Consider the following 22,154-nt stretch of genomic DNA (forward strand, 5'->3'; position numbering starts at 1 on the left):
CTGCATTTTAGATTGGTGTTATTTATGCTGCTGGATCCTGTTAAAGAAACCTTTGAACCCAACTTTAATGATATCAAACCACTCATCATCAGCTGAACGGGACTATGACCTGACTCGTCACCTAGTTTTATAATGGTTTGTTTACTACCTAGGGACTGTAGCCATTTAAACAAATCCTGGATTTGGTTATGTACACATGAGTAACTTTTAAAATATTTTTTTTTGATAAAAATAACAGTAATGTCATTGTTAAGGACTGTGAAAATGCACATAAACCAGCAAGTGAATGAGATGAAACTATCTCAATTTGATTTGATTATGTGTTGTTCAGTAATGATGCATGAAATTAGGGTGTAATGCTACACTACATGTAATCATCCTACATAATGCAAAGACCATTTTCACAACATCTCACTATTTTTCGTATTTTGTGATATGAGCTATTGAATCTATATATAGCTCAGCAATACACTGAAGAAGATTTGTATTGGACGCTCTAAGCATTGGACGCGCACGTAGTGTATGAAACTTTCTGTGAGAGAGTGACATGCTAGCAAAAGCCGTTTCGGGTCATGTTGTGACGCCAGATGCCGAGCATAACTCGGCCATGTGAAATCACAGTGCATTGCAAATCAAACCCCCCTAAGATGTAGTGTCTGGAAGTCTGACTATATACCGTTTTGCATTCACAGAGAAGTACTTTGACATGAAGAAAGTTCAATGTAAAGAAGGTCTGGACATCTATAAGAAATTCCTCACTCGGATGACAAGAATCTCGGAGTTTCTCAAAGTGGCAGAGGTGAGAGCCACCTAACCTGCATGTAATAAAGCAATGTCACATGAGCAAGACTGCTAGCGAATTTTATTTTACTCTACATGGTGTATAGAGTAACATTCACTTTATACAAAATTTGTGCAGATTTGATTATTCTCAGGACGTATATTAAATAGAGATGAACAGATATATTGACCAATAATCAGTATCGGCCGATAGTTTAAAAACAGCTGGCCGCTATATCCTGTCAATCAAACAAGGTTCCCACGGGTTTTCTGGAAAAAAAATCCATATTATTCCCTGTAGTGTAGGATAATATCATAACATTTCTAGCCTTTTAAGCACATGTGCCGCTTTAAATGCTTATCTTCTGTATGTGAATGTTGATTCATACCAAAATGCTTTTTTGCATAGTTGTTTGACACATGAAAACGTCTCAGGTTACGTATGTAACACTTGTTCCCTGAGAAGGGAACGAGACGCTGCGTCTTACCAACATACTTCCTGCGTCCCTGCAATGCTGTCTTTGGCAATATTTCAGATAGCGATATAATTCCTGACTCCCACCTCACCCTGTCTTTGTCGTTAAGACTAACCATTGGTTGAATTTGATATACACATTCAGACGCACTTACCCCTGGAGGCGTCCCCAAAGTGTCACCGCAGTGACGAAGCGTGAGTTCCCTCGAAAGGGAACTGTAACAATGTATCTTAAAAGGTAACACAATGTAACCTTGCTCTCACTTGAAATGTGTCCCCATGTGTAGCCCTTGAATTTGAGGGTATTGGACCTGGAAAGTCCTTGAAAGGTCCTTAAAAGAAACTAGGAAAATGCAATGAATTTAAGCTCTGTGTATAGAAAATGTAAAGAGACATCACTAGTTTAATATTCAATATTAATGGTCATAAATGAATAACATTCAGATCACGCAATCTTCAGAATTTAGTTAAAGGGGACATATCATGAAAATCTGACTTTGTCCATGTTTTAAGTGCTATAATTGGGTCCCCATTGCTTCTTTCAGCCTAGAAAATGTGAAACAGATCAACCCAGGACCTTGGTTTTGGCAAACCATTCTTTGCAAGCATGTGAAAAAATAGGTTGTAGAAATTTGGCTCCCCTTGTGATGTCAGAAGGAATCTTGTTATAATAATACTGCACTTGCCATTTAGTGCAGAAAGAGAGAAAATAATTGACAGCACAACTGAGTTTCAATTTCAACAAACCACTTTAATGGTGGATCAGTGTTTGCATTTCATCAGCTCATTTGCATTTTAAAGGACACAACCAAAAACTGCAACATCTACAAAGTGGCAATTTTAACATGTTATAATAAACTATCCATATGGTATTTTGAGCTAAAACTTCACATACGTACTCTCGGGACACCAAAGATTTATTGGACATCTTAAAAAATTCTTGTGAATTTCCCCTGTAATGCAAGTTAATATAACCACAAAAAATATCGTTATCGGCAGATATCAGTCTAAATAATCGGCTATCGGTGGAAAAATGTCATGCATCTTTAATATTAACCATTAATTTTTTCCATTTCTGTTCTTTACAGCAAGTGGGAATCGATCGAGGGGATATACCAGACCTGTCACAGGTGAGGACATGAATGTGTCTAATCTGCTTGTTGGTTGCCGCGGCTTTACCGCAAGGCTGCGGTTCTCTGCGCATGCGGACATCTCTGCTTGACTTTGATGAGGAGGGCTGTTCTTACTTCTTATTCTCCTAATGCTTTATTTATACAGCACATAAAGGTGTGACTTGTAGATGGATTAAAGGCCTGAAACTTTGAAGTGACAAAAGTTGTCACATAAGTAAGGTAGCCTGAATTGAGCCGAAGTTAATTAGTCGTGTGTAAAACAGAGCAAAAATATTGATTCCTCATCTTGCACTACCCAATATAAATTTTTGTCTAATCTGTCGCCATCTAAACCGAGCATTGTCCCTATCTGCAAGAAAGGAGCTTGTGTGGCTGTGCAAAACTAAATCCTATATTTCAAAAGCCATTTTGATGCCAAAACGTTGTGTTTTTTAATAAGAAATTGACAGGAAAGAACTTCATTAGGTTTCATATGAAGAGTTTGGTTCCAAAACGCAATAAATCCATTTTGACAAATTTCGGTAAAAACGTGTTTTCTATACCAAGAAAGTGACGAGATGAAAACCACTATTTTGTGTTACAAACTTTCACATAGCATCTTTAGGTTATAAAAAACTTGATTTTCAAGTATTTATTATAAAAACAAATTATTTTTTCCACAAAATGCAATAAATCCATGACAGTTTTTTATTTCAAAATGCTATAAATCTATTAAATCAATGTATAAATGTGAATTCATCTTTACCATTTAATATTTATTTAGTTGACTAGTGGTATACAATGATTAAAAAATAAACATTAATGGCATTAACCAAAACACTTACTTTGTTATATTAAGAACACTGTCATTGCTGCGGTTATACTTGACGTCGTCTCTTTACATTTTCACAGTGATCAGCTGTAAAATGTTTTGGTCCCGCTCGATTTTCGTTGAGTAAAATAATGTAAAGTTTTCATATAAGATCCTCTGGGGTCAATGTTTAAGCATGAGAAGCTTCATGCTGTCTGGAGAACAAGCACGAGTGCCTCTCGTGGAAATTATTAGATGTTGATGACTTGCGTTTCTTTCCCGTCACAGAAAACCATCACAGGTTTAGCAATGCAATTAAAGTATTATTTTGTTTTGTTTGTTGATCATGAAGTACAAAGTAGATGAGGAAAACTAGGACTCTGTGTACTCAGCGCGCCGCCATTGTTTGTTTACATTGCATGACTGGTGGGCTGTAATTTCAGGAATGGATTTATTGCGTTCTGTAAAAAAGGAAGAGTGGCGTTTATTGCATTTTGGAAAAAAAGGGAGAAAAGATGACAGAATAACACGGCGGATATTAAATTTTGAGTAAAATTAAGAATTTACTTTTAACTACTGACCTGATATAATACAGATTTTGGCAGTAACTCATTTTTTTCAAAAATGGCGTTTATCGCGTTTTGAAACCAAACTCTTCATATATAGATAAGTAAGCAACTTGGGTCCAAATATTGATTTTTAAAATTCTCTTAATATTTTTACACTTTCATTTAACATTTTTGAGCTGTTTGCGGTTTTAGTTTGGGGTTTGTTTGTTCTGCATTACCACTTCACATCTTATATTTCTCAAATATCCTCTGTTAAACACCCACCTTTATATTCTGTATCTTTCCTTATCTTTCCACTTTCAGTTTACAGTTTGTGTAAGTACCTGCCTCTCACTCTCCTCTCTCTGTGTACTCCGTGCTCAGTCTCCTTGTGTTTTTTTAAGTACCTTTGCATGCTCTCGTGTTTGTGTATGTGTGTGTGTAAGTGTATGTGTGTTCGGTGGTCAGTGTAGTGGCCTGTAAGTTAATGTGATGTTTCCATTCCTCCAGGCCCCCAGCAGTCTTCTGGATGCCCTGGAGCAGCACTTGGCTTCATTAGAGGGGAAAAAGGTTAAAGACTCCACGGCCGCCAGCAGGTATGCTTTTTCAAACACCGCATTTTTAATTCTTGGGATGTTCAGAGTGTGTGTGTAGCCATTTTCACACACAGATTACAGTCGCTCCAGAAAAACGCGATTGGCTGATTATGTATTGAATCATGCGATCGCATAAAGTCCGCATATTTATGCGAGGACCGTAGTTTTTAAATACGCCGCACTTTCGTCGAATAAATTTCTGCTTGCAAATGCGGGGTTTGCATGATTTCATAATCCCGCATTTTCGTAGGAAAAGTCATATATAGATTCATCGGACGCACGTGATGCACATCTGGATCCGAACTTTACTTTGTTTTTTTTATGGTCTGACTAGTTGCTAAACTGATCTCTTGAACAAATGCCTCGTCGAAAATCACAAATGTTTTGGTTTCCTAGGTAATCTGTGTGTTGTGTTTTTGCTTGTTATATAAATAAACTACGTTTAAAGTACTTTGTTGTTATTTATTATTAGCGGAGTTTACCGGAAGTTACGTGCGGACCGCGACAGCTGCTTGTTTATGTTGTTACTGCTGAAACCGTCTATATCTTAGGAGAAAGTTTAAAAATGTTGCATTTATTTCACACATGCGCAGCCATGTCCCCTGTTGTCATGGGAATGTTAGGAAGTGACGTAATTACGCGACGTGAACATCAATGAAAAGCTGCAAACAGTTTTTGCAAGTTCACATTGTTTGTGCAAGTTCTCGCAATTTCATTGCATAAAACTGCATAAATATCCAGCGTATTCAATCGCATTTTTTAAGAAAACGTGCCGCAAGATCAAGGATTTTTGCCTGCAACAATCACAAAAAAAGAGTTTACGGAAAATACATGGAAAATGTGTCCAGGGATCGTTGATTTTGGTTCATTTACACTTCCAGTGATTTTATTTTGGGAATTTATGAGTGCATTCACAAACATCCCGTACAGTCACGTGCCGTCACGTGACACATAATGTATTTGTAATTGTGCGTTTGGTGGATTTTGTCTGCATCATCTTTAGTTTTATTCTTTTCCACAATTTTTCACAAAAAATCGATCATGAACTAGCTCGTAATGCTTAAAAAATAAAATATTACATTGCAATTTACCAAATTAATAAATAAGTGCTTGTATTGTGTCCAGGTTTGTTGCAAAAATGGCAGGCTAACTGCACGTTATCCTTTACTTGAAGCTGCATTTCTGAACTTTTGCCTCTGTATCGCCATCTCTGTTTGAAGCATAAAAAAGTCAAATAATTTTAATTTGACACCCCCCCCAAAAAAATCATACCAGACAGCTTAAATTATAAATCATTATTATATGTTTGTGAAATAAGAGAGTCTGAACACCATTTTATATGTACCAAAAAAGTTTAAGGATTACAGCTTTCGTTTGCCACAGTTGTTTTGTGGAATGTGGAGGAATTTGATGACTTGCAACTTGGTCATACAGTAGGTTAAAAAATGCAAGCTTTGCTAACATGGTCTTTTTTTATGGAAGTCCAGGGTCAAAGTGTGTTCCCGTAGAGGAAGCAGTTAAAATGTGCTCTGTGCACAAGCCAGCATCAGTGTGTTGTCTACATATGCCACCCAAGCGTTTTCACAGTGACATGTTTATTTATCCGATAATATATCTCTCCCACACAGAGCTAGTACTCTGTCCAACGCTGTATCCTCCCTGGCCAACACGGGTATCTCTTTCACCAAAGTCGATGAGAGAGAGAAGCAGGCTGCACTGGAGGAAGAACAGGCTCGATTAAAAGCACTTAAGGTACAGCCCTATACAACGGTTCGAAAAAGTCATTTCTCATTTGACCCTATTCTGTTAACAAAGTTAACCCTTTTGCTCCTCCCATTACCCAGGAGCAACGTCTGAAGGAGCTTTCCAAGAAGCCCTCCACCACGGCTGGATCACCTGTTTCCACGGCGACGGGCACCATCAGCACCGCCCCAGCTATTGACCTGTTCTCCTCACCCAGTAGCTTCACTAACAAGTAAGAAACGTGCGTGTCATGTAAAGAGCTAACAGTATCATGTTGTAGATGATCAACCTCATCTTTGGCCCTGTCCCAAATGCCACATTCCAGGACTTATGGACCTCCTCAGAGTCCACACTTTAATGACATCATTCAGTGCAGACCTTAGGGACACTTGACGCAAGTCCAAGAATGCACACCGGAGTCGTAGTTGGGACAGCAAATTTTGATTGCTCTTTCGCAAAGACTTCTGGGTTGGTAAAGTGCACAAAGCCTGCTGTAGTGCGGGCTTCACTAAAGACCGCATCAAGGGTTCAAAGGGGAGGTGGATAGCACACTTTGGAGCGTAAAAGGAAAGATGGGACACCCTACGGAGTCGTAGACTAAGCGAGCACGAGCAATTTAAGGCCTCGAGACCGAAAGTCCACATGAAGTGAGCCATTTTTATAGAGCTAAACATTTGATTTTTACTGTTTTGGAATCCATTCAGCCGATCTCTGGGTCTGGCCATGGCTGCGAAGGTGCAATGATATTACGCAGTGCCTGAAAATAGTCCCCTACTATTGAAAGTTACCAAGGGGACTACTTTCAGGTGCTGCGTAGTATCACTGCGCCTGCTGTAGCCATGTTACATCAGTAAAGTCACTGATTATTACGCCAGTTTGAGAGTATAGTTCCTAGCCATATCTGTCTAGAAAATCCCAACTTTTAACTTTCTGTCGGTCTTAGTACACGATGTAACTACAAAAGAGTCAAGTTTAAAATAGGAAAAATCTAAAAAACTGTAAAACAAAAATTAATTTAAGTGATTTTGTGCATCAAACAAGCAAAAAATCTGCAAATGGGGTAAGCAAATTTTTCTTGGAATTTTTCTTGAATTTAGTGTTGAAGAAAAATGTTCAATATTTTTTGCTTACCCCATTGTCAGATTGTTTTGCTTGTTTTATGCACAAAATCACTTAAATTTGATCTAAAAACTAGACTTATTTTCTTGTCATTTTGCTCATCAAGAAAAAGCATCTTAATTTAAGAATTTTTTTATATTTTTACAGAAAACAAGACAAAAATTCTAAGAAATTTTTTCTTTAAAATCATTTTTGCAGGGTTTGTATTAGATGGTAATTTCATTATACAAGATTACAATAATATTGTATTTACATGGTACGTAAAGGTACAGCTTGAATACCATGATTTTGTGAACTGGTTTACTAGCATTCAAATGCCTGGTATTGTGCTGTCCAAAAGCCATGTTTTAGTTACAAACCAGAAAAAGTGTGATCATTCAGAAAAATGTAGACTTTTACATTGTGAGGCCCAGGTGTCTAGATGTGAAAAAAACTGTTCCAGATTTGTGTGACTATTAAAAAGTATTAAAAGCCATTTTATAGTCAATCCCCATTCTCTTATTTTCCCTGTAAGTGTGTGAATTCCTGGCCAGACTGCATTTGGATGTGAAGAAGTTATTGACTGCATGTGAACTCTTAAGCTTCACTCTAAGCACTTCAAATTAACCAGCCAAGTTTGTCTTTGCTATGCGACTGTGAAATTCTTGGCCCTTTGAGTGCTGTTTTATGGAAGACATTAATTCCTGTGTGTGTCTATCTGTGTGTGTTTGTCTGGTGTGTGTCCTGCGTCAGTACTCCAAAGGTTCCCAATGATCTGTTGGACCTGCAGCCAGCGTTTCAGCCCGCCCTGCCTCTCTCCTCTGGTCTGCCTTTAACCAACTCATGGGGAGGTAAGCGGGTCTTGCACATCTGCATTAATATTCATCTAAAAGAAATCGATCTTACATCAACATTGTGTTCTATGTAATCAAACCGGAACTATGAACGTTCCCTCTGGGAATTTGATCTATGATACAAAGAGCGTCATCTTTGTTTACGTGCTGCCGCCTCTTATTTGCCTAATTCAAATCTAGTCTGTACAGTGTGATAAACTGGTCCAATATTTAACCAAAGTGCTGATATGGCATGTAACGTAATATTTAACATGGTGGATGATGTGATGATATTATTATTGACTTCCGTTATTGGCCAGATAAAGCCTGCGGCCTTTAAAGTATATTGGATTATTCTGCATAAAAACACACTCAGCAGTTTTCACAGAACATACCTTGATGTTAATTCACTGCTGTTACTTAATGTTAGTTATCAATTGTGTTCCTGTAAAGCTCAGTGATAGTGCATTGCAATGGCAGTGCAAAAGGTCAAAGGTTCAAACCCAAGGAACGTGCATACTGATAAAAATGTATACCTTGTAATGCATTGCATGTGATTTGGATAAAATCATCTGCCAAATGTATAAAATGTTAAACAAAAGCCAGCAGAGGCATACTTTGATTTTAAAGGGATAGTTCACCCAGAAATTAATATTTTTACATCATTTACTCAACCTCATGTTGTACTAAACCTGTAGGAGTTTCTTTATTCTGTTGAACACAAAAGATGTTATTTTGATAAATGATGAAAAACTAAAACTATGGAAGTCAATGGGTGACATCATTTATCAAAATAACATCTTTTGTGTTCAGCAGGATGGGGCAACTCTTACAGGTTTGGTTCATGAGGGTGAGTTAATGATGACAGAATTTTTGGGTGAACTATCCCTTTAAAATTAGACACTACACTTTTTTAAAAAATGTACTCATTTCCCAGCTCCCCTAGAGTTAAACATTTGATTTTTACCGTTTTGGAATCCATTCAGCTGATCTTCGGGTCTAGCAGTGCCACTTTTAGTATAGCTTAGCATAATCCATTGAATCTGATTAGACCATTAGCATCGCGCAAAAAAATAACCAAGGAGTTATTTCTAAAAAAGTTTTCAGCTGTAACATGGCTGCAGGAGGCGCAATGATATTACGCAGCAGTCGAAAATAGTCAACCTTGTAACTTTCAATAGCAGGGGACTATTTTCAGGCAGTGCGTAATATCACTTCGCCGCCTGCAGCCATTTTACAGCAGCAAAGTCCTTGATTATTACGCCAGAATGAGAGTATAGTTCCTAGCCATATCGACCTAGAAAATCACAACTTTTAATTTTCCGTCAGTCTTCGTACACGATATAACTACAGAAGAGTCAAGTTTTAAATAGGAAAATATTGCAACTTGGTCATTTTTGGGCGCGGTGCTAATGGTCTGGTCAGATTCAGTGGATTGTGCTGAGCTATGCTGGGGGTGGTGGCTTCAGACCCGGGGATTGGCTGAATGGATTCCAAAATGGTGGAACTCACATGTTGACCTCGGGAGGAGCTGGAAAAAAGCCTATTTTCAAAAAAAAGTGGAGTGTTCCTTTAAATCCCTGGTCTCAAACTCCCGGACCATTTGCGGCCCTCCCTCCCCTTCTTTGCAGCCAGTTTGAGTTTGAGACTCCTGCTTTAAATAAATCCTTTCCCTAAATCCAATGTTAAAGGCAACTTGACTAAGATAAATGCTATTTAGCTTCTTAATAAATGTTCCTGTTCTTGTTGTAACCAAGACTCAGATGGTTTAAAATAATAAAATTATGAGTTACGGTTTTCAGGATACAATAAATCCTTATTAATGCAATTAAGCCCCTCCCCTAATTTATTCTCCACTGCATATTGTTGTCTTTAAAGAATACATTTTTGGCTAAATTTATTCATTTCTTTTAAACAATTATACTTTTTGTTGTCACTTATTAACTTTAGTGACGGACAGACAAATTAGTTCAATTGAATATTAAAGGTGCTCTAAGCGAATTCACGCGTTGTAGACCATAAAACATTTTTTGGTACATACAGCAAACATCTCCTCACTATCTGCTTGCTACCTGACCGCTGATCAAACTGTAAAAAAAAGCGATCTCATTCTCTGTAGACAGCCCAGGCTTCACAAACGGCAATAACACAGTGGCCAAACCTAGCACCACGAAACATAACAAAGTGTTCCGGCCAATAAAAGACAAGAAGGATTTGGGGGTAGGGGTTGGTCGTGTTCATGAAAGCACGGAAGGGAGAGGGAGGAGGAGGAGGAGTTAGCTACGCTCCGTTTGTTTGAAAACAGTTCAAACATCAACAAAAAGTGACGTCACACAGATTCGCTTAGAGCGCCTTTAATATCCAACAGTTTTTTTCTGTTGAGTTTAAATGCATGCTTGATGTTCTACATTAGTTTCCACCAATGTCAGTCTCTAATTTATTTTGGTACAGCACACATCTGTGTGAATTTATTTACAAGTCCAGACCAAATGGGCTTCATCTCATTCGTCCAGCAGTCATGATTTGCATGCTGTCTTTCTATCTTCTCTCTCTATCTCTAACCTCTTCCTCTTGTTTTCTGTTTGTGCTTTCCTTCGGCCGTGTAGATCCTTTCACCTCTTCGGAAGCCGTCGACGACTCCATTCCAAACTTAAATCCTTTCCTTACAAAACCTGTTGTCGATCCCATGCATCTGCCTGTTGTGTCTTCAGATGCTGTTAGTTTTTCTAGGACACCCAGTCATGAAATGTTTGGTGGTAAACGTCTGTTCTTTTCTCTCATGTTGTGCTCCGTTCATTTTCTTTCGCCTGCTGTGCGCTTGTCTGTTTTTCCACCACTCTCATTTTTGTCTTGAACTCTGCGCCAAGTGTACAGAGACCCACAGGGTAGAATCGTAGACGTGACCTCAGTGAACCCTTAGAGTATCTGATACATGATCTTTAAATTCACTCTAACAACCAAGTGAGCTGCCTACGTAGGTGGCATCTTTGTCAATGTTTGTCTCAAACATTGCTGTGCGAAGCCCAAAAAATGTTGTATGAGGTGGGTTGCTATGGCTATTTATGTAAAACAAGCTATACATCAAGATACATGTGTTGAGGTGCATTATGTTGTGATGCATTGTGGTGTGGTAAAATTTGTCTATATTATGCAATTTCTTATTTTGGGAATATAATAGGATAATACAAAAACAACTGGTGCACACCTATACTAGTACTTCCTGTCACTGTTTAAGTTCAAAGATAAAAAGAATGCAATCCAGTGATAGTGATGTAAACGCCACATTAAACAGCTCCCCTTGAGTCTTGTATGATGAGAATCTATACAGAATTGCCTTACAAAATATCACAATACTCACATGTATCAATATTTTGGTACACATCTACATGTGTATATACTGTATTTACACTCAACTAAAGGATTATTAGGAACGCCTGTTCAATTTCTCATTGGTGTAATGGTGTTGGGGATGTTTTCTTGCCCAATTGGCACTAAGGGGCCTAAAGTGTGCCATCGTTTAAATGCCACAGCCTACCTGAGCATTGTTTCTGACCATGTCCATCCCTTTATGACCACCATGTACCCATCCTCTAATGGCTACTTCCAGCAGGATAATGCACCATGTCACAAAGCGTGAATCATTTCAAATTAGTTTCTTGAACATGACAATGAGTTCACTGTACTAAAATGTCCCCCACAGTCACCAGATCTCAACCCAATAGAGCATCTTTGGGATGTGGTGGAACGGGAGCTTCGTCCTGGATGTGCATCCCCCAAATCTCCATCAACTGCAAGATGCTTTCCTATCAATATGGGCCAACATTTCTAAAGAATGCTTTCAGCATCTTGTTGAATCAATGCCATGTAGAATTAAAGCAGTTCTGAAGGCGAAAGGGGGTCAAACATAGTATTAGTATGGTGTTCCTAATAATCCTTTAGGCGAGTGTATATAAAGAGCAATATGGTAGTTAAGCTTCTGTGAGTTTGTTCAAAGCCAGGGACATTATTTATTATGTTTCTAGCGTGGACAATAACATATTTCATACTGTGCCAGACAGATGGTTTGTTGCTACTGTAAAGTATGTTTGTTTGTGCAGCTGTAATATGGTGAGTTGGCTGTATTATGCTGTAGTTATGCTGGCCTGATATGAATATGAATGCGACTAATACTAAGAGTGGCTGCTATAAAATAACTTCTTGTTACTCTTTTTGTGTATGGTGGTCCTTTATCCCTCTACAAAATTTGAAAATGTAGTTTTATATTGAGATTTCAGTATCCTGAGGGTTTTAGGATTACCTTGCACAAAAACAAATCCTTAATTTTTGCTTGGTTTGGCTTAATGCTTCGGTACCTTCATTTTAGTTTCTCCCTCCTTAGAGTGCTAAGTTTCCCAAATGTCACTTTCATTTCTTGGTTCTCCAGATAATTACAATCCCTTTATTGATTCGAGCAGTTCTGTTGCGTCACCCGTCGAGCCCTCCGCTTGGATGGGCGGCTTCCACACAGGTACAGACGCCCCAGTATGTTTTCTTTCTTACCAAAGAAAACATAATGTGGTTGTGTTACCCCACAGTTTCCCTCTCGGGGTGCCTTTTACCTCAAATGACATTTTTGTTGATCTTGTTGTGGTACTTCCACCCTCTTGACCTGAATATAGAGTGTGCAAGGCTCCCAATTCACCCAAAATATAAATTCTGTCATTATTTAGTCATCCATTCATTGATTTCAGATATTTTTAAAGTGAGTGAGAATTGGCATGTCATATTTTAAAGGGACACTCCACTTTTAAAAAAAAAATGCTATTTTTCCAGCTTCCCTAGAGTTAAACATTTGATTGTTGCCTTTTTGGGGTCCATTCAGCTGGTCTCCGGGTCTGGCGGTTCCACTTTTGGCGTGGCTTGGCGTGGTCCGTTGGATCTGATTGGACCATTGGCATTGTGCTGAGAAAGTGACCGGGGAGTTTCGATATTTTTCCTATTTAAAACTTGACATGGCTGCAGGAGGTGCAATGATATTGCGCAGCAGTCAAAAATAGTCCCCTTAGTAACTTTCAATAGCAGGGGACTGTTTTCGGGCAATGCGTAATATCAAGTCCTTTATTATTACGCAAGAATGAGAGTATAGTTCCTAGCCTACTTATAATTTTCTGTCGGTCTTAGTACATGTGTAACTAAGAGTCAAGTTTTAAATGGGAAAAATATCGAGACTCTTTGGTGGTTTTTGGCGCAATGCTGGTGGTCTGACTAGATTGGATGGATTGTGCTGGGCTGTGCTGGAGGTGGTGGCGCCGGACACGGGGATCGGCTGAATGGATTCCAAAACGGTAAAAATCTAGTGTTTAACTCTAGGGGAGCTGGAAAATGAGTATATTTAAAAAAAATTGAGTGTCCCTTTAAATAATAAATATAAGGGTCACTAAATAATGACTTTTTAGTAAACCATTAATTTATTTATTTTTGCTTTACATTTTCTCATCTTTGGCTCTCCTTTGCTTTGGTTCTGGATCTATCAGACTCCTTCTGCTCTCCGGCTGCTGTCTATCCTAACACTCCTCTCTTCCAATCTGAGCCCTCCGCTGTAGCTGGACTATTCGGAGGTATGTACTCTTCCTCTGTCTTTCAGCGGTCGCTCATCCTTTCTTTACTTTTTCATGTGCTCTTTTGTGTCCTTCGTTGAGCTGGCAGAAACAGATTTGAGGTCAATTAGACATTAAAGGAATATTCAATTTTCTTGAGATGAGAATCCAGATGGTTTGCTCGCCACCATGTCGTCCAGGATGTTGATGTCTTTCTTTGTTCAGTGGAGAGGAGGTTATGTTTTTTGAGGAAAACATTGCAGGATTTTTCTCATTTTAATGGACCTCAATAGAGCCCAACATTCAATACTTAACACTTAACAGTTTTTTTAGCGAAGTTCCAAAGGACTATAAACGATCCCAAACGAGGCATAAGGGTCTTGTCTAGCGAAGGGATTGTCATTTTTGACAAGAAAAATGGAAGGTATGCACTTTTGGACCACGGCTTCTCGTCTTCCCAGGTCCTGTGATACGCCAGTGTGACCTCACGCAATACGTCAAGAGGTCACAGAGGAACGTTCCGACGTTGTTGTATGTGGAATGATACTAATTAATGTCTTTGTGTCAGTTTATTATTTAAAATGGTCCGCAAATGTGCGTTTCATATATGTAACACGTGACCTCCCTACGTCACTATGCATTTGCGTGGGTTCGCGTTGGCGTATCACGGGACCGGATCTAGACGAGGAGTTGTGGTTTAAGGGTTGATGTTTTTTGTTTTTCTTGTCAAAAATGACGGTCGTTTTGCTAGATAAGACCCTTATGCCTCGTTTGGGATCGTTTATAGTCCTTTGAAACTCCGTTGAAGATAACTGCTAAGTGTTAAAGGAACAGTATGTAGGATTGTGGCCAAAACTGGTATTGCAATCACAAAACTTGTGGCTAAAACTGGTACTGCAATCACACAACTGGTGGCCAATACACAAAATGACAACATAAACATTAGTTAAGGGCTGCAACTCCACTTTTTAAATGACAATATCCTGGCCAGACCACTGTTGTCCGTGATATAAGTATTTGAAATGAAAATGATTTCTTAATGTCTAGTGACATATCAGGGCCATTTTATGATTATTTTATATAAATTTCTTACATACTGTTCCTTTAAGTATTAAGTGTTGGGCTCTATTAAAGTCCATTAAAATGAGAAAAATCCTGGAATGTTTTCCTCAAAAAACATGATTTCTTCTCGACTGAACAAAGAAAGACATCAACATTTTGGTTGACATGGTGGTGAGTAAATTATCTGGATTTTTTTTTAGAAAATTGACTATTCCTTTAAGCTCTGGCATACATGTTTAAGCATTTTAGTTGGCCTAAACTGGCCCTTGCTTTCCTCCTACAGGATCAGTAGGGTTATGTTATAAAGTGTATAAATGACCATTGCTGAATTTCTTATGTCTGTAGAGACATGTTTATATAATGATTCTGGGAACTAAGTCAATTGCCTTGGGCTAACAGAGTCAAACACCTGACTTTTTTGGAAGTCCTTTAAGTGGAAGAGAATCGAACCATTTGAATTAATTACTTTATGACTTTACATCACACGTAAACTGAAAAAGCATATTAAAATCACTTTTTTTAAGACTGAGACATGCGTAGGTGGACCAGACTGTCCAGATGTTTCAGGTCTGACCTTGTTTCCTCTAACACAGGGTTCTCAGCTCCTCCTGCCGCCCAGCCTCCGAGCTCGACAGGCCTTAATGTCGACTTCGATTCTGTGTTTGGCAATAAGTCGGCCGCCGGCACCACAGACTCCGCAGGTAAGAGATTTGCCAAAACGGACTGCCTTTGCACATACATGACGCTTGACATCCATTTCACTGCCAAGGGACACCCACCGTGTTTTAGAGGCTTTGTGGAGTCTAACCACGTGTAGATCTTGCAGTGTAAATCTAGCATGTGAAAAGAGTTATACAGATGTTTTCCATCCTCCTTAAAGCTTATTTTTGTTGCTTAGGGCAACATTAGGGTAGGGGGGAATCACAATGCGTTTGGACACTTGATCATAGTTTTTTGTTGTTCATTTTTACTGGCTGTTCAAACGCACACCTTGCACACTGACTTTTGCTTTGCACACACAGATGGGCTTTTTTGGTTGCAGACATGTTGAGCATTGGACCCAAGTTTAAAACCCAAAGTTTTCTTTTTTTGTAAAGAAAATTGTTTATTTTTAATTAGAACAGAACTTTTTGGCTGATGTCAACTAGGTTGTATGTGTTGTTGGTTTGTGATAACCAGTAGCCAAATTACTATTTAGGCTACTGTTTGTAAATAATGCTTGCATTACTTTAATGCTGGTAAACATTGATGTACACCGCCACTGGGGTGGTACCCTTTCAAAAAGTACACTTTTGCACCTAAAGAAGTCATTTTAGTACCCCAAAGTAGAGGTCTTCACGGGTCCACTTGGATCCGAAAACCAGAGGTCCAACTCAAGCGGGTTTGGTTCTAAAAGTTTTACATGTGCCTTGTACATGGGTGGGGTATGTTTGACATCATTGCAATGATTTCAGATCACCGCAATGATTGCATATCTCTCTAAAAACACAAGGGGGAGCTGCGGCGCCTATATAAACCAGACCGTATCTAACGGCACTACTTGACAGTGTAAAGCGATGCATTGCAAAGCCATTTAATATAGTGGAAAGACAGCATTTAAAGAAATGCTGCAAAACTTTAAGCATTATGAATAGCCAGGTAAAACATAACCAATTTTAGGGTAGTGAAAAATGCTATTTTTTAAGGAGCTGTAAGGAATTTATTTTTTTGCAGCCATGACAGACATGTGGTCCAGTACTAATATGACCTTAGTAGGATTGGCTACTATTTAAAGCCTGTTCTGGAATAGTGAGTTTATTTTGATTGCATTTTTATTTTTTTAGTTATTTTTTCAGACACTTTATTGTGTTTATTTCTTATGAATAATTTTAGTTTTAAACGATATATTAATTAAATAATTACTTTTAAATGTGTTGTGTATTAATGCCAAGTAAACCTTGCAAAAGATTTAATTTAAATAATCAGTGTAACAAAAAATCTATGAGAATTAAACGTCAAAACAATAAAACAGACAATTCATCGTCATAGTTCCCACAATTTATTAGGCAATTAACCGTCAACCAAATTTTATAATCGTGACAGCCCTAGTAAAAAGTGATTCGGGTCATTTTGGGTCGGGTACATTTCTTTGGACCTCAAAGATACTTATTGGTACCAAATGTGTACCTAAATGATAAATATTAATAAAAGCTACTTTTCCTGTTACAGTGTAAAATACTTTTTTGTTGATCCTCCTTTTCCACTTACGACAGATATACGGCATATTAGGCGACATTCACTACCTGTTTTACTTCCACAGTGCGACTTGACACATACTGTACATGCTTGTCATTTCACATCACTGTCATATTATGAGATGTTCCTCACATTGTTCTGTTTCTCTCTCCTCTCTCACTGTGCGGTTTGATCCGTTTGGATCGCTGGCTTTGCATGGCACTGCATGTCTGGGTGAGTTGTCCTCACACAAGAGTTTTGCCCACATTGTTTCACTTTCGGTTCTGCACCATTTGCTTTGTGGGCGTCAGCCTCTCACTCCACCCAACCTAAACGTTCTTCTTGTTTGTGTGTGTTGTCTGTGTCTTCATCCCTCTCCCTATCCCTCTGCTCCATTTGTTTAAGATGATATTTTAGGTGGCATACTGAAACCCACAGTGGCTTCTCCAAACCAGGCCATGACGCCCAGTGCACAGCAACCAGGCAAACTGGTTTCTGATGACTTGGATTCCTCCCTAGCAAACCTTGTGGGCAGTAAGTGTGATTTTGTGCTGACATTGTGTTACTTGTAAAATCTTATTTAAGTTTTGAGCACCAGTATTTTGAAACCCCCAATTAAAAGTGTTAAGAAGCGATCACACTGTAACCATGCAAAAATTATTTTTTTTATGAAATATACGAATAATGGGCAAAAATATGATGTCACAGTCTAAAGTTTAAAGGGACATTCCACTTTTTTTTTTAATATCGAAACTCTTTGGTTTTGCGCGATGCTAGTGGTCTAATCCGATTCAATGGATTGTGCTAAGCTATGCTAAAAGTGCTAGCGCCAGACCTGGAGATCGGCTAAAGGGATTCCAAAACAGTAAGAATTAAATGTTTGACTCTGGGGGAGCTGGAAAATGTGCATATTTTCAAAAAAAGTGTAATGTCCCTTTAAAGTCTAGTGTTATTTTGCAATTGCTGCTGTCTTCAGTGTATGTGTGTGTGTTTTTTCTTGCAGATCTCGGTATTGGAAATGGAACGATGAAAAAGTATGTACGTTTGCCGTAGAGCTCAATCATAACTCATTGTTTTGAAAGACTGTAATTTTAGTGAAACATCTCTTCGCATTCTTCATAGTGACATTCACTGGAGTCAACCGGGAGAGAAGAAGTTAACCGGAGGAAACAACTGGCAACCAAAGATGGCCCCGTCCACAACATGGAACCCTGCCACCATGGTGAGCGCAACAAAATATGCTTTCTCTTATACAAATGAAACAAGACTGCTGGTTAAAGCAGCTGCCATAAACTAATGCCTACATCTTCATTCATTCTGTAGCATTAGCTCTGTTCAAAACCTTAGTGAGCGTGTTTGCCCCTACCAAATACTATTCTGATGATGCCTAGGTAGTCGAGTTCACAAAGTTTGGAACGGAGCAATGATTTTAATTTAGGTTCTCAAAAACAACTGCAGTGGATTCTGTCTTGTCTGTTTGTGTTTGAGGGTGCAATGTGGGACTTTTAGAAGGATCTCTTGACAGAAATGCAATATAATATAATATTAGGGCTGTCAAATGATTAATCGCGATTAATCGCATAAAAAATAAAAGTTTGTTTTTGCAAAATATATTTGTGTGTGTGTAGTGTGTATTTGTCATCTATATATAAATACACACATACATGTATACATTAAAAAATTATATATATTTTTTATATATATAATATAAAATATATTAAAATATAAGTAAATATTTATATACATGTAAATGTTTCTTAAATCCATATATGCATGTGTGGCTATTTGTATATACAAAATAATTATACACACTGCATACATGTGTGTTGTGCAAAAATTGACTTTTGTTTTGTATGCGATTAATCGGCATTAAGCTTTTGACAGCCCGATTATAATATACATAACTGGGTGATTCTCACGAAAACTTGGTTTTAAAAATGTCAAGCATGAAAATGTAAAAATTGCTTAAATTTACTTTTTTTCCCACCAGACATTGAAAAACAAAGTCTGGAGTAAATGGGAACATTAATTTAAAAACTTGTACTTATCATTTAACACTTTTTGTAACGTAATTTTAAAAAATAGTCCTAAAAAATCTCATTACCGCAACAGTCAGAAAACATCAACACTGACATATTTTCAAAATGACATGACAAACCTGAAAGAACATAATTTGGAGATTCTGCACATGCATTTAAAATCAAAGTATTATGCTTCTATTAATTAAATTAACATTTAATAAGCATCTGTTGCGGTAATGATAATCAAAATGTCGTGTAAGCATTCTGACAAGACAATATTTCAAATTAACTGTAAAAAAATGATCTTACCTGGTAGCCATCTTGAAGTAACTGGTCCATGTGCTTGGTCACTCAAAATCAAACTTTATTAAAATTCTGTATGTGTGCTTAAACTGTTCTCAAAAAGTGTTGCGGAGGATGAGAACATCAGGCATGGACACATCATTTTCCTAATTTTTTTTCATTATTATTATACATGAATATTCAGTAAATATTTTTCATCTAAAGTAGTCTAGCAAAACATCCATTTATTTTTTTCTTAATATTTTTATGTTAATTTGATTAAATTACAACATAACGCATGTTCAAACACAGCCGGACACATTGCGGTAATGAGAATTTCAGCAGAAAATGAGATAAAATTTACAATCATAAATTCTTATGTTGAAATCACACATTGTGCAAGGTAGAACACAGTATTGTGTTAATTCTGATGCTTTTTAATGTTACTATATTACACATTTTAAAGCTAAAATCATTAGTGCCGTGGTGTTTCAATGGTTTCGTGAGAATCACCCAACTACATTATCAGTGGTGTATAAAGACCTTACTTAATGAACTGTATTGTTTTCATTACCTTCAAATGAGATGTTTTCTACAGTAGCCCTAAATGGACAAACTGTTCTACAGAACGCGTTTCGTACCTACGTTGTCTCAGACGACATGTTTGTCCTGTGGCAGCTACTGTAGCTTCTCTGTGTTTTAAGCTGTGGACTGAGCTGTTGGTTGCAATTCGCAACTACAGTAGATGCTATTAAAAAACCCAAATTGAACCTTTAAAATGTGTGTGTTTGTGAACTTTCAATGTTAGTTGTGTGTTGTTGTGTTTTGTATATCTTCTAATATTATTCGTCTGTTCGTTGTGTAACCATTCTTGTCCGGGGGATAAACAGAATGGCATGCTTTTTCCACAATACGTAAGTTAAAACATTGAGTTAAACTATTCTCTGAAACGCATGAGATTATTAACCACACCGCCTTGGCTTTGGTCACAGTCTATGACTTCCGAGTCATCAAAACCTCCGAGCTGATCTAACCAGTCATCACTTTGGCAAGGCTGATGGCTCCATTTCCTCTCATCGGTTTCACTCATTTATCTGCTTTTAGGCAACTGAAGTCTTTAGCTGTGAATCAGTGGATTGATGTTTTTATTGGAGGGTTTATAGCACATTGCAAAGTATAATACAAACAAACAATACATACAGCTAGCTTGACTTTGAACGATAAAGTATCTTGGTATAGAAAGAAACACTTTCACAGGAGTTAGATTTTGATCAGCTGGATTTATCAGTATATACACAATATAACTTATCAATATTTACTGTAATGCATGCGTTTTTGTCAAACTGTTTTATTATATATCTTTCCATTGCTGTGTTTGTTATAATTACGAAATGTAATTGCCATATCTGTAATTACGATATGGATTTGCACAAAGTCTACATTTTATTATTATTTTTTTTATATAACTGAATCTTTTCTGACATATTTACCTTTAGCATTCTCTAAGAGAAGTTGTTTTGATTTTGCGTCCCTGCCTCTACTCAATCGCACCAGCTCAGACCATAGATATATATGTAAATAGATGCTACATCTGGCAATTTTAGATGCATAGCAGCTGAAAGTCTGGTTTCACAATGCATACGTAATTTTTTTTTAGCTGATGTTAACTGGTTAGAGAGCATTCACACTGCACATTTGAGCAGAAGTAGAGCTGAACCAGCAGTGCTGCAGTCATTTCAGCATATACAGTGGGGCAAAAAAGTATTTAGTCAGCTACCAATTGTTCAAGTTCTCACACTTAAAAAGATGAGAGAGGCCTGTAATTTTTGTCAAAGGTACACGTCATCTATGAGAGACAAAATGAGAAAAAAAATCCAGAAAATCACATTGTCTGATTTTTTAAGAATTTATTTGTAAATTATGGTGAAAAATAAGTATTTGGTCAATAACAAAAGTTTATGTCAATACTTTGTTATATACCCTTTGTTGGCAATGACAGAGATCAAACGTTTTCTGTAAGTCTCCACAATGTTTTTACATATTGTTGCTGGTAGTTTGGCCCATTCCTCCATGCAGATCTCCTCTAGAGCAGTGATGTTTTAGGGCTGTCGCTGGGCAACTCAGATTTTCAACTCCCTCCAAAGATTTTCTATGGGGTTGAGATCTGGAGACTGGTTAGGCCACTCCAGTACCTTGAAATTATTCTTACGAAACCACTCCTTCTTTGCCCGGGCGGTATGTTTGGGATCACTGCCATACTGAAAGATCCAGCCACGTTTCATCTTCAATGCCCTTGCTGACGAAAGGAGGTTTTGAGTCAAAATCTCACGATACATGGCCCCATTCATTCTTTCCTTAACTCGGATCAGTCGTCCTGGTCCCTTTGCAGAAAAACAGACCCAAAGCATGAGGTTTCCACCCCCATGCTTCACAGTAGGTATGGTGTTCTTTGAATGCAACTCAGCATCTTTCTCCTCCAAACACAAGAAGTTGAGTTTCTACCTAAAAGTTATGTTTTGGTTTCATCTGACCATATGACATTCTCCCACTCTTCTTCTGGATCATCCAAATGCTCTCTAGCAAACTTCAGACGGGTCCGAACATGTACTGGCTTAAGCAGGTGGACACATCTGGCACTGCAGGAATTGAGTCCCTGGCTGCATAGTGTGTTACTGATGGTAGCCTTTGTTACTTTGGTCCCAGCTCTCTGCAGGTCATTCACTAGGTTCCCCCATGTGGTTCTGGGATTTTTGCTCACCATTCTGGTGATAATTTTTACCCTACGGGATGAGATCTTGCGTGGAGCCCCAGATCGAGGGACATTATCAGTGTTCTTGTATGTCTTTCATTTTCTAATAATTGCTCTCACAGTTGATTTCTTCACACCAAGCTGCTTACCTATTGCAGATTCAGTCTTCCCAGCCTGGTGCAGGTCTACAATTTTGTTTCTGGTGTCCTTTGACAGCTCTTTGGTCTTGGCCATAGTTGAGTTTGCATTCTGAC

General features: G+C 38.0%; 1 protein-coding gene across 15 annotated transcripts in view; it reads left to right on the plus strand.

Moving 5' to 3' along the window:
* The window catches only part of picalma (phosphatidylinositol binding clathrin assembly protein a), a 55,140-nt gene that overhangs the window by 22,718 nt on the left and 10,268 nt on the right, over window positions 1-22,154 (plus strand). For 2 of the 15 annotated variants that reach the window (XM_055208360.2, XM_055208366.2), the window contains exons 8-21: window positions 693-799; window positions 2,344-2,385; window positions 4,237-4,322; window positions 5,951-6,074; window positions 6,167-6,297; window positions 7,917-8,014; window positions 10,603-10,752; window positions 12,420-12,503; window positions 13,510-13,593; window positions 15,228-15,335; window positions 17,254-17,382; window positions 17,852-17,882; window positions 17,971-18,070; window positions 20,042-20,065. In XM_055208360.2, the coding sequence (XP_055064335.2) occupies window positions 693-799; window positions 2,344-2,385; window positions 4,237-4,322; window positions 5,951-6,074; window positions 6,167-6,297; window positions 7,917-8,014; window positions 10,603-10,752; window positions 12,420-12,503; window positions 13,510-13,593; window positions 15,228-15,335; window positions 17,254-17,382; window positions 17,852-17,882; window positions 17,971-18,070; window positions 20,042-20,065 (1,298 nt within the window). The remainder of the gene's footprint in view (window positions 1-692; window positions 800-2,343; window positions 2,386-4,236; window positions 4,323-5,950; window positions 6,075-6,166; window positions 6,298-7,916; window positions 8,015-10,602; window positions 10,753-12,419; window positions 12,504-13,509; window positions 13,594-15,227; window positions 15,336-17,253; window positions 17,383-17,851; window positions 17,883-17,970; window positions 18,071-20,041; window positions 20,066-22,154) is intronic. The other 13 variants (XM_055208362.2, XM_055208364.2, XM_055208367.2 and 10 more) reach the window with 13 other exon arrangements.

The sequence above is a fragment of the Misgurnus anguillicaudatus genome, chromosome 12, assembly GCF_027580225.2.
Source record: "Misgurnus anguillicaudatus chromosome 12, ASM2758022v2, whole genome shotgun sequence".
Lineage (NCBI taxonomy): Eukaryota > Metazoa > Chordata > Actinopteri > Cypriniformes > Cobitidae > Misgurnus > Misgurnus anguillicaudatus.